Source organism: Daucus carota, chromosome 2 (genome assembly GCF_001625215.2).
Source record: "Daucus carota subsp. sativus chromosome 2, DH1 v3.0, whole genome shotgun sequence".
In the NCBI taxonomy this organism is placed as follows: Eukaryota; Viridiplantae; Streptophyta; class Magnoliopsida; order Apiales; family Apiaceae; genus Daucus; species Daucus carota.
Window position 1 is genome coordinate 10,792,612 of NC_030382.2, and position 17,608 is coordinate 10,810,219.

Below are 17,608 nucleotides of genomic sequence, written 5' to 3' on the forward strand. Positions count from 1 at the left end.
CGGAGAGCTTTAATGGTAACTTGCGCGTGGCTCGCTACCTACCTGTGAGCGCAATGATTGAATTCTTGTTTTATAAAACTGTTAGGACGTTCAACAAGGAGTGGAACGCAGTGTTTGAGGGCATGAGCGAAGGTCATGAACTTTGTCTTAGGACGAGAAATCAGTTGGAAAAGATTGCAGTCAAATCGAACGGGCACCGGGTCGAAACGTTTAATTGAGGAACCGGTTTGTTCTCCGTAAAGACACAAAGGTACAGGTTTAAAGGGATTAATAAGGGCGGGAACACACAGGTGGTTGACATAAATAAGCGTACATGCACTTGCGGGAAACGGGCTTGCCACCACCTGCCATGTTCACATTTGATTGCTGCTTGCAACCACAATCATTTAAACTGGAGACAGTGGCCCTTCCACTACAACAACACTTTGTTGAAATTGTGGGAGCCAATGATATATCCATTACCAGCAACTGGGTATTGGAATATTGATTTGTTAGTGGAATGGCGAATGTTAGGAACTGTGGTACCCAATGAGGCTTTGCGAAAGAGAAGGCAGAAACGAGGAGAAAGGGGTCAATCCGTCAGAATACGAACAGAGATGGACAGTTCCCGTACAGGTCACAAATGTGGCCGCTGCAAGCAAGAAGGACACACTAGACGTAGCAGAAAATGTCCATTGTACAATGTTGACCCCTCTGTGTAATCTGTATTTTTCTTTTTAGTGCTTGTTTTTTATTATTGTTAATCCGAATTCGTCAATTAATATATTCTCCCACTGACAAAACACAAAAAAGTTTATTCATAAAGGACATTACATAAACTTAAAGGATAGTAAAACATTACATAAACTAAAAATAAAATTACATTTGATTAAAATGAGAACATGACATAAGTTTGATTTGATCAATGTTCTCAATCCTGAGTGATGTCGACATAATACTCATCATCATCTCCTCCACCACCACCATTATCATCATCATCATCATCATCATCATCATCATCATCATCTCCACCATCATCATCATCATCACCATCTTCATCTTCATCATCATCAGCGGTCACTGGGGTAGGCATTTGTAGTTGACGGCAGTTATAATTTATATTGGGCACATCTCCCCACTCCTCCCAAAATTCAGCTTCCTCACGTGCCTCAAGTTTAGCCCGCAATGCGGCGCATTCTCTATCGATTTCATCTGCACATTGATCCCAGCGATCATCAGAAAATAGGATACCCATCTCACGATGTCGTCGAGAATAGAGTTTGCAAACTTCAGGAAATTTTTTCTTCTCGATTTCAACCTCCTCCTCCGTCCACACCCAATCTTTGCCCCTTCTAATTCTCCTATTAATATACTTGCGCATTTTACAGAAGTGAACATTCCACTTCTTCGCCTCATGTTCATGTTGAGCCTGGCGATGTTTCTCTTGTAGGATCTCCTCTCTCGGGCTCATTTGAGCCCCCCCTGGATGCCGATTCGTGGGCATCCGTCCCATAGGTGGGCGACGCTTTTGTTGCACGACCGGTGGTGGTTTGATTTTAAGAGCTGCTTCAGATTTTTGGTTGTTTCGGTTGTTGCGCATCCCTCCCAACAATAGCTCCGGTTGTCTTCTCTCTTGTTGTTGTTTCAGGTGTTTTTCGTAGCCGGGGGTCATTGGTGCTTTGCCCTTATCCATTTTCAGCTTAATTGATGAATGAATTATGTGTTTGTTTGGTTGAATGTATGTGTATCAACCATAATGAAGGACCTATTTATAGGCCAATGGATTATTGTTGAGCTGAATTTATTTTAGGATATGATAATAATTCTGGAATTGACAAGTCCTTTAACTGTGCTCATGTGAATCTTTTCTTTAAATGCATGCTATGGTTTGGCAGGGTGCACTCTAATTTATAGAGTTGCAGTATGAAAATGTGGCTTCTGTAAACTGAGTCAGTAATCTTTAAAGTGAGAAACTTTATTTCTAATGCAGTGATGTGTAAATTTATATCTACCGCAAGTGCACGGTGCCTGTTGTAAACAGAGACTAGCAAGTACGGGTCGAATCCACAGGGAGACAAGTTTCAAGAATCTTAATCCGATTATCACAAATTGTTTCACAAGACAGACGAATATTTAAGATTTTTTACTAACTAAATAATGCAATATGAAGATGATTTATATCAATTAACTAAAGTCTAGGACGATTCGGGTTCACCATGCTTACACCAAAACTAGCTATTCATATAATAATTCAACAAGTCATGTAATTAGAGCAATTGTTAATCTCTCTCAAGCATTAACACTCTCAGGAATCCATTGATACTCTCGCACTCAATTTCAGTCCCGCTAATTTTATGTGTGCCTCTAGTAAGTACATCTCTCGATCTTGTACTCCTATTTGCATACAATCAATCTATGATATTGGCCAATTACACAGATCAAACATCAAGACATATAGACTAGAATTACACGTTACCCATTAAACCATTAATGAAAATAAAGCATTATAATGGTGCAAACATGGCTCCCCTTCTGTCCTAGAATGAAACTACTCGCACATAGTAATGAAAGTAGAAGCAACAAGAATAGTGAAGAGAGCCATATAAAACATTAACAAATAAACAAGAGATGATCAAAAAATACCTCAAAGCTTCTATTAATGGAGAAAATAATGTCTAGAACAAAGTATGGAGAGATGAGAAGAAAAACCTAACCCTCTGTAACTAATGTCTATTCTAATACTCCATCCGTCCCAATGAATTGTATACAGTTTCCTTTTTGGGACGTCCCATCAATTGTATACATTCCAAAAGTAGTAAATTTTTATAATATAAAACATCATTACATCAACTACTTTCTTCCACTATCTCCATTCTATAATAATATAAACACTATTACACCCACTACTTTACTCCACTATCTCAAATCTATTATTAAATATAAATGGGTCTCACCACTACACCCATTTTTCATCTAACTTTACTCTTTTCTTACACTATTTCTTGGTCTCCGTGTCCCAGCCATTTGTATACAAATGACTGGGACGGAGGGAGTAGTAATCTTCTCCTCATAAAATCTGATCCTATTTCTATAATAAAAGTCTTTCTAATATTTTAAATCAATATACAAAATAGAACTCCAAAACCAACAAGGATTCTCTCTCAAAATTCGCAGCTTTCTTTTCTGCTCTGTTTTCGGGCTTTTCCAGTTGGACTTTGCTTACTGGACCACTTCTAAATAAAAGGAAATTCCAAGAGCTTCGCGTGGGCTGTAAGATCGTCCCAATCCGACATATAGAACTCAAGTTATGGGCCAAACAGTGCAGAAATCGGGTAGAACCCAATTAATCCGAATTTTAATAGAAATTAGCTCCAAAATAGTTAATATATCTCCAAATCCTTCTCAACTTGAAATTCTTTATTTCCTACAATAAAACATTAAAATATATTAAATAAATATCCAAATCAGTGCAAAATATAATTAAATATGAGAATAAAATCATATAGAATATATATAAAAATATATTCTATCATGCAGCCTTTTTCTTTTGCAGTGTTTTGTCAAGCTGCACTTTATGAACTACTGTTGATCATGTGAACCTCTGCATTATGAGCTACTGTTGATCATGTGAATATCATCATTATTTCGTTGCAATGTTATGCTATGCCTATAAATAGGTTCACATACAATATGCACAATGCACACACAACCATAGAACTCGCACAAGATATAGGTCATCATAAATCATGAATTACACACCATGTGATCTGTTTGTTGCCATGGGTAGAAAATAGTGGTGTGATGATGACTTTAGGTACTCTTTAAACCCTAATTTACGCTACTCCCCTAAGTCGATTACCACCATGTTGCATGAGTGGGAGTGGCGTGTGCGTACGCTTGAAGTGTGCAGGGAACGTTGTGTATTAGCTGGGATTCCAATTCCTAAACAAAGGGCTCGTACTATGCCTCGAAGAACGCCGCAGCAGATGGAGGTCGCCCTCTTCAGAGCGAGAGAAGAGGAGAATCGCATGAATCTGCGACTGCATCGTCAGAGTCTATACGATGATGCTAGGATGTTTCGGGAAGAAGGGGACTGGTTTAAGGAACAACAATACCTTGCATTGGTCATCAGTCCGGATTATTATTCTGGTGGTGTAATGTCCAATGACGAATAAGTGGTCTGTAGTAGCGTCGTGATTGTTTTCGGCTTTTTAGTTTAAGTCGTATTTTTGTTGTTTTACTATCCTTTATGAATAAACTTTGTTGTGTTTGGTCAAATGCATTCGGAACAAGATTTTACATGACGTTTTCGGATTAACAATAATAAAACAAGCACCAAAAGGTAAAAATTAATTAAATTGTATGAATTTAAATATGAGCTTAAATATTTAAATATTACAATCTATAATATTATATTTCATAATTAATATAAAATAATTTTATAATACTATATCATTATATAATATAATATTATAAAATATAATAATATAAATAATATATAAGAATATGCCGATTATTGATTTTTTTTTTTAAAATAAGGCAAGGTCGCCCATGCATAGGGCAACCCATATTCCCAAAACATGAAGCAGGTGTCGCCCATGGCAAGGGCGCCCTATGCTCTATCAAAATTTCTGTTTGGGTCGCCCAAACTCAAAACAATCAGACTGGTTAGTTTTGAAAACACGAAAAAAAAACTGGTTGTTTTTTAAAAGAGATCGAACAAACTGGTTACAAATGTGAGGGAGCCCATTATGGGGTCGTTTGAGTGAGTTTAAAATAAGTGTTTATTAGTTAAAGTAAAAAACGGAGCAAGAGTTAGAAGTAACTTAAGTTTTATAAGGAATTAAAATATTTGGGAAAAAAGTAAAAGTCGTGAAACAAATCATTCTCAAATTAAGATCTTCTTGACTTTTTATAAAACCGGTACGAATAAGTGCTTCTAATTTATAAACTCAGAAGCCGGGCTTTTAAGCCCAGCCAAACAACTCCTATATTTGTCCTGCCTCTTTATTATTTAGCGTGGTGCGTTGATAAGTGAAATATTAAATTTTATTTGTGAGAGTCAACTATATAAACTTATATATACATGATATAATATCTTTCATTTAAGTATATCGATTTACTGTTGTCCTAAAGTTTGTTTAAGATAATTTAACTAATAATAATTTGATTTGTTTTAAACAGCTGCAACAGCTAAATTTTTAGTTTACAATCCTAGGAACATGAAATCTTTTATCAACAATATAATCATTAAATATATCATATGATATATTTGGATTTTGTTTCAACAAATATCTTCCATTTTGTTTCGGCTGAATTTATCATGATGTTGACTAAAAAAAAAGTGAGAGCAAATAAAAAATAAATTTGAAAGTAAGTGACTAAAACAAGCAAGTCATGTAGCTTCAAAGCAACCCATTCAAGTTTCTAGAAACCTGAAATCTTGATCCCATAAGTATAACTTTATTAGTTGTTGCTTGGATGGTGACAGAAAAAAATTTAGTTGGCCATAAACTTTGTGTTCTTACACTATTGAGACTTCCAATACTTAGCCATTTCAAAGCCATTCTTGCAATGCTGATAGTCTTGTATAGTCTGATCAATTTCTTCATGTGTATTCATCACAAAAGGACCATATCGAGCCACTGGCTCATTCAGTGGCTCGCCCCCAATGAGCGCGAACCTCAGGGCCTTAGAGGACTTGTTCCATACGCTCAAACCATCACCAGGACTTAACACCAAGACATGGTGAGCAGGTACAGGTGATGAGTCCAATGACCCGAAAACGCCTTCTCCTTCAATGACATAGACAAATGAGTTCCAAGATTCGGGGATTTTTTGGTTCACTTGGGCTTTGGACTGGAGGGTGAAATCAAGAAACATTGTTGGTGTTCGCGTGTAAACTGGGGACTCGACTCCCATTGATTCTCCTGCTATGATCTTCACTTCAACGCCATCAGTTTCAACCCTTTTAATGTCATCACTTAGCAGTTCTTGATAATTAGGTTCAACCCTGCAATTTGAAAAGCCAAAAACAAGTTAGAGAAAAGAAAAGTCTTGTCGTTATTTATAATTCAATAAAATATAACACTTTCTTACATTTTGTCCTTGGATGAAAGATTGATCCATAGTTGCAGGCCGGTTTGGAGTCCCTCTCCAACAGGCATCTCCGAATGAACTATCCCTCTTCCCGCTGTCATCCACTGCAATCAACATACAGTTTAGCAATTCACATTTTTATCTTAATTTGCAGCAATTTCTTTCGGTCTGAATTCATCAAGATTCAAAATACTAATTTGTTTAATACCTGGACATCCCCTGCTCCAATTGTGCCCTTATGCCCCGCGAAATCTTGATGTGTAAATGCTCCCTAATTTAAGAAACAAGTTCTGTAAGTCATCACTGTCTTAAAATCACAACATCCATCTAAATATTTGATAATTGTATGGTAATGTACCTGCAGCATATATGTTACAGTCTCAAATCCTGGAAAAAAAAAACATTAACAAAAAAGTTACAACATTAGAATCTAAAGACTACAACGTATTTGGAAAACAAAGAACTGTGTACATTTACAAAGATAAGCAGCTGAGAAATTTATAGATGTACAAACCTCTGTGGGGATGATCTGGAAATCCAGCAGGAGGTGTAACTGCAAAAAAAAAAAATATTGCAAAGGTTTTGTGTCAAAACAGAATATAACTAAAAGTAATAACCATAAACGACTCATATAAATTGGGGCGGAGGTAGTCGTGTTCATATGTTATACCAGTAAATTCATCCAGCATGAGGAAAGGATCCAAGTACTTCAACTCATGTCTGTCAAACAAATGGCACAAAATGGTAAAAAGGCCAAACATACAAGAACTCCAAAATGACCAAGAAAATTATTAATTAGACAAGGGGGGGCAGAGCAGATATGACAAAAGATATAAGAAAACATATCCAATTAAAAATATTCAAACACAATGAGATAATCTATTGATAAGTGACTTCTTGCTTAAATCAAAGAAGTAAAATAGAAGTAAAAAGCAAGTTAAAACTTATCAGTTATTAAACAGTTTGGAAAAAAACTAGACCCGCGAAGGAAGTAAAAAGCAAGTTAAAACTTATCAGTTATTAAACAGTTTGGAAAAGAACTAGACCCACGAAGGAAAAGCTAATATTCTCAACTTTTCATAAGTATTTCCGGCTCTTTTACACAAACGGGTAAAAAAAGCAGATGTTACTTTTAAGCAAACAAGCACTTAATTAGAAAACAAGAAAAATCATGGTTTTAAAAGTCGGAAATCGGTTCAACTCGGTTTCTACCTTCCGATGCTTCTCCTAACAACAGCACCATCACCTTCCCTCTGAGCTCTTGCTAGAAGCTTCTTGACCACAATTCTTGGTTCCTCAAAAACAGAGGCTTGGCCTGATGCAGAAGACATTGTAACTCTGTGTGTTCTTGGAAATATTGCAACTGCTCTGTTAAATATGTTTGAAAGCATGTGGGTATTGTGTTTGTATGATATGTGGCTGACTTTCTGTTGATCTCCCATCTTATTTATAGATGTTGCGGATGCTTGTGATCTAAAATTGACCAATATTTTGTGACGTCACGTTAGTGTAATTATGACGTGGGTATGATGTCGGGCTGCACGCCCCTTTGTTTGCGTTTTATATAGGATTTTTATTTTTCTTAAATTTCCTTTTATTTAATCTTTTTGTTTTCTTTGACTATTTTCACTAAATTTGTTCTGGTTCTCGTCGCATTGTTTAACAATTTCGAACCTCATTTGAAAAAAGAATTGTTAAGATTAATCTTAATTTAAGACAGTTAACAATTGTAAATAATGATTTATTTACGTGTACCTAATCTCGTGTCAAATTCTTTTTCCAATTAATCTAATAAACTATTAGTTGATTTTAATTGAATGATGTATATTTATACAAAGATCTTAGTGGTTATTAAAAATGGGGAATGTTAAATCCTAAATCTTAAATTCGTTTCATTGTTATTATTGTGAGTAAAATAGTTAAATATTACTAATTACGATCTGAAAAAAAATATAAACAAATTATAAAATAGAAAAATCTAGAGATACTTAATATTTAATTTGACTATTGTCGGGTTATAATTACTACTCCCTCAGTTTTGAAACATAGATCTTTTGACTTTTTAATATACACTTTCAAGTCGTTTGACTGTTTGATTATAATTGTTGTTTTTAAAATTTATTTTTTTTGAATTATGATATTAATCATATATTTTTGTTAAAATAATAAAATACTGAAATAATAATTTTATCTAATACACACCAAAAATCAAATAACTTATATTTTAAAACAGCCAAATATTGTTGGAAGAGTATGTTAAAGGAGTATCCATTAAGGTGACAATTGTGATTGTTATCATGAAATAATAAGGTGCGGCTAAAAGGTGAAATTCTTTTAAAACAAAGAGGTCAATTCGCATATTATATCTGTGGGCCCATGTGAAAGCCGGGAGGAGAGTTTAGTGGGTCCTGGTGGCTCTAGACCAATCATTTGTGACGTCAGGTAAAGGTAATCATGATGAAGGCCCATTTGCTTACTTCTATGTTTCATGTCTTTCTTTCTTTCTTTATTATCCAAAATTTTGATTTGGATTGTATTTTTCGTTGGACTCATATTATGAAAGGCCGTTTAAAGATTGAAAAGATATTTATTAATGTAAAATTAAAATGATAATTAGTTAAAATAAAATTATTGGGTAATGTTACTCATTTATAACTATGTAGATCACCATGGTGAAATAACAATAATTTAGAAAACAGTAAGAATGTTAATTGTTAATTATCTTACTAATTCGAGCTATAAAAATAATTAAATATCTTGGTTTTATTTTATTAATCAATTTAAATTTATAATAATCTTTTTATTAAAATGACGAATTTAAAATCTCGGAACACGATTGAAACCATTAATAAACTATCTCGTGTTAATTACTCCCTCCGTTTCAAATTAAATGTCCACTTTAAAAAAAACACATAGTTTAAGAAAAGTGGTTGTTCACAAATTTATTGCATTAAATGATCAAAATATGTGGAGTGAGATTGATCTAGGAAATATAAATAAGAGATATGTGGAGTAGAATTGACTTTGGAAATATGATTTTGCATTGAAAGTTGAAGTTGACAAGTAATTTGAAACAAATTTTTTTTTTGAAAGTGAACATATAAATTGAAATGGAGGGAGTAGCAAAAAAGAAATAAACAATTTTATAAAAATAATGGCAGATTGGCATGTGGTCCCACGTGAGCAATACTTAGTTGAGATCTTTATATTTCAGTGTTTATGCGGATGCGAAAAGCTTGGTCAACTGTTGTGGGTTGTCCATTATTTCTAAACACTCATGCTTCGACTTCACAATTCACAAATGTTTAAAATAAGGGTTTGTCTAGTGTGTGCTCATGTGCGCATGCTAAGCAGTTTGGTGAATTTTTATTGGTGTGGTTGGTGAATTTGCAGGAGATCCATCATTATAGAGAAGGAGGAGCCAATCAAAATCTATCAAACCTATAAAATTTGGTGCTTAGTGTGTGTCCGTGGGAACACACTAGAAAAACCGTTAAAATAAACTGGCCAAGGATAAAAGACGCGCCATGTCATGCTAACCATAGGTTGATGATGGAGCATCATGTCATGCTAACCATATGATGATGATTGCTTAATTCGTGTATTTAGGTGTTCGTTTACATTTACTCATTCAATTCATCCTTTTAACAACTGCAATAAATCTTGGCGTACATACTAATTCACTACTAACTCACTACCTAATTTTTAGGATAAACACGTGACCCACTTTTTCACTTGTTTCACATCCATTCTCACTTTTTCACATTCAGTTATCATTTTTCATCTATTTTAATAACTTCTTATTTTTAGTGTCAGCCAAATTTTCACTTTCAACTTTATCTTAAAAAATTCTCCTATAAATTTTTGACTTTACAGCATATTTATCGACGGTAATATAATTATATTTTAGTAAAAATATATAATTTATGTAAAATTATATTTTGCCTTTCATGATTAAATATTAAATTTATCTTGTATCGTGTGTCAAAATTATTTACAAAATTTAATATTATTTAACTAGAAAAATATATGTACGCTTTTATTAATAAAAAAATCTAATAAATAAATTACTTAAATAGTGAAAGAAGGAAAAATCAGCTATAGGCCTACAGCTCTGCTTTCCTATGCTTTTATGTGTATCATTCTGTATTCTTTTCCCTGTACAACTATGCAGTGAAGAACAATCATCTTAATTATTGTATATTTTAAATCAGATGTTATATATCATATTTTTATATACGATGATAAATTTTTTGTGTTTTAGTTATTTTTTATTTTCTTATTATTTAAGTAATTTATTTATCAGATTTTTTTTATTAATAAAAACGTACATATACTTTCAAAAAAAAACGTACATATATTTTTCTAGTTAAATAATGTTAAATTTTAAGAATAATTTTTGACACATGATACAAGATAAATTTAATATGTAATCATGAAAGAAAAAATATTTTATATAAGTATATATTATATACTGAAATATAATTATATTATGGTCGATAAATATCTTGTAAACTTAAAATTTAGGTAATTTTTTTAGATGAAGTTGAAAGTGAAAATTTGTCTCCATCAAAAAAAAAAGAAAAAAGAAAAAAAGAAAGTGAAAATTTGGCTGAAATGAAAACAAGGAGTTATCAAAATACAGCAAAAAAATGATAACTGTGAAACAAATCAGGTAGTGAGTTAGTAGTGAATTAGTATGTACGCCAAGATTTATTGTTAACAACTGATATCTCATCATTTAATCTCGTCTTTCTTTTTTCTTTTGACAAGTCTAGAACATTATCTTTTATATAGTCCGTCTATTTTGTTATTAATATTTCATACTTCATATTAGTGTTTTTTTCCCCGCGCTCCGCGAGCGGGATTATAATTTCTTTTTCTAGATGTTCTTTTCACATGTAACTTCACACATGACAAAAATTTAAAACAGATTTATAATAGCATTAAAACGTGTGAATTATTTTAATTATGTAAAAATTATGAAAACGGAAAGAAACATTCTCTAATTTATTAGTGAATCCCTAAAGGCAAAAATCATATTCAACCTTTTAAAAAAATTGTATTTGGTTCAATAAAAAGAGTATCGTGTCAACACAAATTTTTTTTTGTTTAAGATGTTTGACCGAAACATGGCGTTGTTTAAATAAATAGTGAACTATAATCAACTAAAATAATAAAATCAGACACAAATATATTAAACTGAGTCTTCCCACAACTACAGAACATGACCTTTAATCATCAATTCGGCAAGAAGAGCTGCTAAAATTTGGGGATTTCTTGAGTCTACTCCAATTCAACACATATATCATCACAAACAAAGGTCCTACGCTCTTATACATGGCTTTGTTGATGTCTTCGAGAACAGAGGTGAGTCCTGGTAGTTGCAAATTTTACTCTCCTACGATTATACTCCTTCCGTTCCTTTTTATTAGTTGTTTTGATTTTTTGTACGTATTTTGAGGTACAATAAAAACGTATTTCTACACGTTATTTTTTAAATTTGTTTTTTTAATAAAAATATAGATGTCAAACTTTTATTCAGAAAAAGAAAATTTGAAAAATAATACGTAGAAGTATATTTTTTGTACAATTCAAATTACGTGCATAAAGTCAAAGCGACTATTATTTAAGAACGGAGGAGTATACACTGTGCGAGTATGACTTCTATGATGTCTTCGTGTCGTGCAAAATTATTTTCAAATTAGAAATTCGATAGTCGTGATTACATCCTTGCCGAGAATTGATGTAGTATAACTTTTATGATTAATTTCAAGTACATCAGTCACCTGGATTTGAAAATCGATTTAAAAATTATCTCTATAAGAAATTAAATATTAAAAAGATTCTAAATAAATATTAAAACTCAAATATGTGGTGCACGCTATATAAACTGGGATCTATATGTGGTTCGGATTTTATGAATATCACTTTCATTTTAGGAACCTTGAACCGCAATCAAATTATTGCAAAATATGTATGACAAAAATAAATAAATATTGCACAATTGTTATTATACATAATATGATCTTCTTAATACATAAAAATTGGTAAAAATAATAATTTCTACCGTCAACTTACTTAAAATTACATGTAAATAGATAAGGGGTGTCTATAAAGAACAAATCAAATATAATTAAAAGGACTAATCTTATGAAGAAAGAAAAATAAAATAAAATACTAAAATTTTAGTAGAGAATGGATAAGATAACACAGTATCGCTGGCTTAAACTCTCATCACTCACTCTGCAGATACTCTGTTTCTTTCAAACCTCTTTTTCTTCTTTAAACTCTCAGGTTTTCATGTAAAACATACAAAATTCGGGGATGAGTATTTACTCACAAGCTCATATTTGTCAATGCCTGACCCGCATTTCAACTCTCCGTCACAATGCCACGGTGACGATCACCGAAACTCGACGTAAAACCGGAGAGAAATTTGTTGCAGATGTTCTTAGTTTGGCTGGTGGACTTGTTGAAGTTGTTGGTCTTAAGCCTGGGGATGTTGTTGCCATTTCTGCACTTAATAGGTATGCATGTGTTATGAATGCTAAAATAATTTTCGAGTTTCGAGATTGTGTAATATGATTTTTATTTTATTTTAAATTTGTGTTTCAGTGATTTGTATTTGGAATGGTTACTGGCAGTTACCTATGTTGGAGGAATCTGTGCTCCTTTTAATTACAGATGGGTATGTTTATCATATAATATTTGTGTTACGATATAATATAAGATCGTGTTAGTGATCCTCCTGACACCTAGAGGTCTTAAGATAACCTGTAACGTAAGATGGTAGATGACTTGGAGTTTTTTCTTAAAGCATGGTCCTAAACTTGTTTCCATTATGGGGGCTGTTTGAGTGAATTTAAAATAAGTGATTCTTGTTTAAAGTAAAAAAGTGAAGGAGAAGTTATAACCAAGTTAAGAGTTATAAGTGATTAAAGTGTTAGGGAAATAAGTTTAAACCATGAAACAAAAGCTATTATTCTCAACTTCTTATAAGTATTTTTTGACTATTTACACAAACGGTAAGAATAAGTGCTTCTAACTTATAAATCTAGAAACCCGGATTTTAAGCCCGCCCAAACACCCCCATTATATAGAATAATGATGTTCAATTTTGTCTACGATTCCAGTGTACACGAAATGAAGAACAGTTTAGAATTTTAAGTGAATTATCTTGTTGTAGTTTTTTGTAATAGCTTTTTTCTTGGTATAGAGCTTGGCAGAGGCAAAATCAGCAATGGAAGTTGTGAGACCGATTTTACTGGTAACAGATGTGAATTCTGGTTATTGGCACTCAAAATTTCGAGTTGATACAATCTCTTCTATAAGTTGGCATGTTCTGATGGAGCATCCAGTAGAGCTTGACATCACTGCAAATGGTAGTTATCTTAATCTAAGCTCAACATAAATATGGATTCTGTCCCGATGCAAATGCAAAGTTTTTACTTGTATACTTAACATTGTACTTAGGGGTGCCTTATTTTCCAGTTTTAACTACTGAAATGCTTAAGAAGTTATGCGTGAAATCACAATCACTAAATTACGTCTGGGGACCTGATGGTGCTGCCATAATATGCTTCACTTCAGGTAAGTTATTCGTACAGTTCTTTTAAATTTTTGGCTTTGCCCTCTATGTAAAAATTTGAATCTTGGTCCCTGCATATAGGAACCACTGGAAGGCCAAAAGGAGTCACTTTAAGCCATTCAGCTTTTACAGTACAATCCCTGGCAAAAATAGCAGCTGTTGGTTACGGTGAGAATGATGTATGTCTATTATTTTTCACTTTCATGGCAAAATAAGATTTGAAGTAATCGTTATTCTTTAGGAGAAGATAAGATCAAATCAGATTGATTAAAATGATTTTGTGAATGTTGCTTAACTAATATACATAGACAAAGAAAAATGAGACTGTTGTTTAATTGCAGGTATATCTGCATACTGCTCCATTGTGCCACATTGGAGGATTATCATCAGCCTTGGCGATGCTAATGGTAGGTGGCTGTCATGTTTTGATACCCAAGTTTGAAGCTAGGTTAGCTCTTGAAGCCATCGACCAACATGGAGTGACTTCCCTGATAACCGTCCCTGCAATGCTCTCTGACATGGTCTCTGTAATCAGGTATGTAGATAATAAGCAATGAAGACTTTAAGAAATTAAGATGAAATTGGAGATTTTTATATAAAAAATGATGTTTTATTATAAATTTTTCATCTACTACTTTCTCCTTCTCCTAACTGGACATTATTAATTTCCACACTTGTGTTGATTGTATTTATGGTCATATCGGAAGCTTCTGGCAGGACGAAAGAAGCAAAGGACAGTTTACAATCAATAAAGAAAATCTTAAATGGAGGCGGGAGCCTATCAGCTGAGCTACTTAAAGATGCAATTCAAATTTTTCCAAGATCAAAAATTGTCTCTGCTTATGGTGAGTTATTGTCTAGTTCTCTAGATAATATAGATCGATCAGATGTTCTCAGCCCAAGGAAAATAGTTAATTTTAGGTCCTTAAGTAGAATCCTGTTCTTGTCAACTGATAATTATGTTACTTTATAAATCAGCATGGTGCTCTAGATCCTCACTAAGTGTCCGTATCCATACAGTAGTATTAAATTTAACATCATCCAGACGAAAACCATACTTGTCTTGTATCTGAGTTATGAAAGTTCTGTTTGCAGGGATGACAGAGGCATGTTCTTCTCTCACCTTTATGACCCTCTACGATTCAGCAAAAGAAAATTGTGACCAGTCCTTAATGAAGGGAGAAACAAGACCGGAGTTCCATGAACCACGGGGCGTCTGTGTTGGAAAGACTGCTCCACATGTTGAACTAAAGATAAACTCTGAAGATGTTTCTCATGCTGGACTAATTTTAATAAGGGGTCCCCATATGATGCTTGGTTATTGGGGCCAAATACCAACCGAAAAGCCTGTTCCTGGTAATGGAGATTGGTTTGATACAGGTGACATAGGGAGACTAGACAACGATGGAAATGTCTGGCTCATTGGGCGGACAAATGACAGGATCAAGAGCGGTGGGGAGAATGTTTACCCTGAAGAGGCAAGCACAGTATTTTCATTTTCACTTCTATTTTTGATGCATGAATGGAACTAAAAGACATGATGAGATGCTTAACTGCTCCTAGTTCATTTGTTATTAATGATTTTAGGTAGAAGCTGTCGTGTCAAAGCATCCTGGCGTTGCTGGCGCTGTTGTTGTTGGACTCCCAGACTCCCGCTTCACAGAAATAGTAGTTGCTTGCATTCAACCAAAACCTACCTGGACATGGTCCGATTATAGTTCAAAACTGTCAGCTAAAGACGATGATCGATGCCTTACCAGTCAGATACTTCAGAACTTCTGCAAAGAAAACAATTTAACAGGGTATCTCTCTAGAACTTACACTGTGGTTGACATTTGTATATATATTTACGCTACTAAGTAATGTACAACTTTCCACAGGTTCAAAGTTCCTAAATATTGTATCTTATGGAAGAAACCATTTCCATTAACAACTACCGGAAAATTAAGAAGGGAGCAAGTAAGATCAGAAGTTATATCTCATACGCAGATTTTTCCATGCAGACTGTAAGGGTATCGAAATGTCTCAGCTAGGCGAAGTCTGATAGGGCATTAAGCAACAAAGAAAGAGTCCTGCATCCAACAAGGAATTTTCTTCTCTTCGGCATTAAACTTCAGTTTCAATGTAGCAAAACCACTGTCCTTGGTCCCTTCTTAGGTCCAATGATCATGGTTTAAACACATGGCAATTCTGTACAAATTCAAACATTAGAAATGAGTCAGTTATTGATGCAACACATGTTCTGTTTGCCAGTTTTGCGAACGGCAGACCCAGGCTGAACCCGCAACGAATTTACGGTGAAAGAAAATTTTAATGGAATATACTCTTTGATGTGTAAAACATCACCCAATTTTGGTCTAGGAATTCAGGAGCATTGTCAGATCTAATACTCTCTATTTTTGTTTTAAATTGAGTTCAAACAGAGTTACAAAAAGCTTGAAAGCAGGTTACAAAATCATAATTATTTTTCATTAAATACAACCAACAATTTCTAGACTTGTCATTAACAATAGTCAAGAAATATCTCTTCCCACTGTGTAGCTTGAGTTACATCTCTATTAACAAATCCAGCTTTCTCTTGGAGGACAGCTGAATCTCAAAGGATCTCCTCGAGCTTCTGTAATCACCAGCTCCTTGCAATTTTTGAACACACACAGACAATGAAGCACCTGATAAGGATGAAGAAACGACGGATTTTGTGTTTCTGCAAAAGTGATTTGATTCCTAGTGGCAATTACTTTGACAGTTTTAGAGTATATTGCTTTCTCGAGATTTCTAATTACTGTTTATCATGTATATCAATAGCAAGGACCAACCATCCAGGTACTAAGGCCATGTTTGTATGGAGGGATTATAATCTCGGCATAACAATATCATTTTCTTTAAATTTAAGGGATAACAATCTCATGGATTGTATTCCATTCACGTTTTGATTCATTTCAATGGGATTATAATACATGCTCTCAGAAGGTGCTATAATCCCATGGAAATAAATAAAAAGAAGTGACTGGAATACAATCCCATGGGATTGTAATCCCTTAAACTTAAAGAAAATAATGTAGTTGTGCTGGGATTATAATCCTTTCAAATAAATATGGCCTAAAGACATGTAGACGAGGACAAGGCTATCACTGATAAGTAATTCTTCATATCTCCAACTTTCACATAGGTAATTTCAACTGTTAGCATTGGTTTCTTGACACTGATTAATTTCGGTAGATCCTTGACATCTGAACAATCACTATCAAAATTCTCCGATGTCTACGTAAATTTAAAAAAATGGGGAAGCAGAAATGCTGCAAATGTGCCAACTCTGGCAGCTGGCCGTCTACTGTTAATTTCTGAAGCTTGTAATTCTGATTCCCCAGAATCTGTCTCGAGATATCTTGACAATTTTGTAACCCGCTATCATTTATTAAAGTAGCAAGGTCCAAGTAAGCAAGACAGGATGATATGGATATGGCCATCATTGATAAGTAATTTATCATTTCTTCAACTTCGCGATAGGTACCAGCATTAATCTCTGAAGACTGATTAATTTCGGTAAATCCATAACCTCACACCAATCGCTATCAAAATTCTCCAATGTCTCTAACTTAGTAACTTGCTCTGTAGTTTTGATTTCTTTAGCCGGAGGATTCTAGATGGTAAATACAAATGTCGCAGATGTCTCATACTTTTTAGAATACTCACTGGCCGCCATGGATAAAAATTAATCATATGATTGTAGCAGTCTAATCTTAGAGTTTGCAGTAGCACCAACTTTTGTATAGATGGAAAGGTCGTTAGAGTAGTATTCTGTAAACTAAGATATCGCAAGCAAACAAGGCTGCCTAATACTCTTCCAAGATTAAGTAGAAACTAGAAAAAGCAAACCTGGAAGACTATCATGATGAAGTCGAACTTCTTCCAATGAGAAGACTCTCAGACATCTGAAAT

At 33.9% G+C, this 17,608-nt stretch overlaps 3 protein-coding genes across 4 annotated transcripts; 1 reads left to right on the forward strand and 2 right to left on the reverse strand.

The window, feature by feature from the left end:
- Positions 1-910: 910 nt before the first annotated feature.
- On the reverse strand, positions 911-1,672 carry LOC135150350 (uncharacterized). Its single transcript, XM_064086616.1, has one exon. It carries the CDS (start codon positions 1,670-1,672, stop codon positions 911-913), a length of 762 nt encoding a protein of 253 aa, XP_063942686.1.
- A 3,652-nt stretch (positions 1,673-5,324) lies between these two features.
- Positions 5,325-7,522, reverse strand: LOC108206573 (pirin-like protein). The gene is made up of 7 exons (XM_017376915.2): positions 7,291-7,522; positions 6,749-6,798; positions 6,593-6,631; positions 6,437-6,465; positions 6,287-6,349; positions 6,079-6,182; positions 5,325-5,992 (listed from the first exon to the last, which is right to left on the reverse strand). The coding sequence occupies exons 1-7, from the start codon at positions 7,518-7,520 to the stop codon at positions 5,509-5,511; spliced, it is 999 nt and encodes a 332-aa protein (XP_017232404.2). The 5' UTR covers positions 7,521-7,522; the 3' UTR covers positions 5,325-5,508.
- A 4,765-nt stretch (positions 7,523-12,287) lies between these two features.
- Positions 12,288-15,905, forward strand: LOC108206033 (2-succinylbenzoate--CoA ligase, chloroplastic/peroxisomal). Of its 2 annotated transcripts, none has more exons than XM_017376197.2 (10): positions 12,288-12,608; positions 12,697-12,769; positions 13,298-13,463; positions 13,573-13,671; positions 13,751-13,848; positions 14,011-14,204; positions 14,387-14,514; positions 14,765-15,147; positions 15,257-15,471; positions 15,550-15,905. In XM_017376197.2, exons 1-10 carry the CDS (start codon positions 12,406-12,408, stop codon positions 15,677-15,679), a joined length of 1,689 nt encoding a protein of 562 aa, XP_017231686.1. In that variant the 5' UTR covers positions 12,288-12,405; the 3' UTR covers positions 15,680-15,905. The 2 variants fall into 2 exon arrangements, with proteins under 2 accessions (XP_017231686.1, XP_017231685.1); XM_017376196.2 differs by having other exon boundaries at positions 12,292-12,608; positions 13,555-13,671.
- Positions 15,906-17,608: the final 1,703 nt, after the last annotated feature.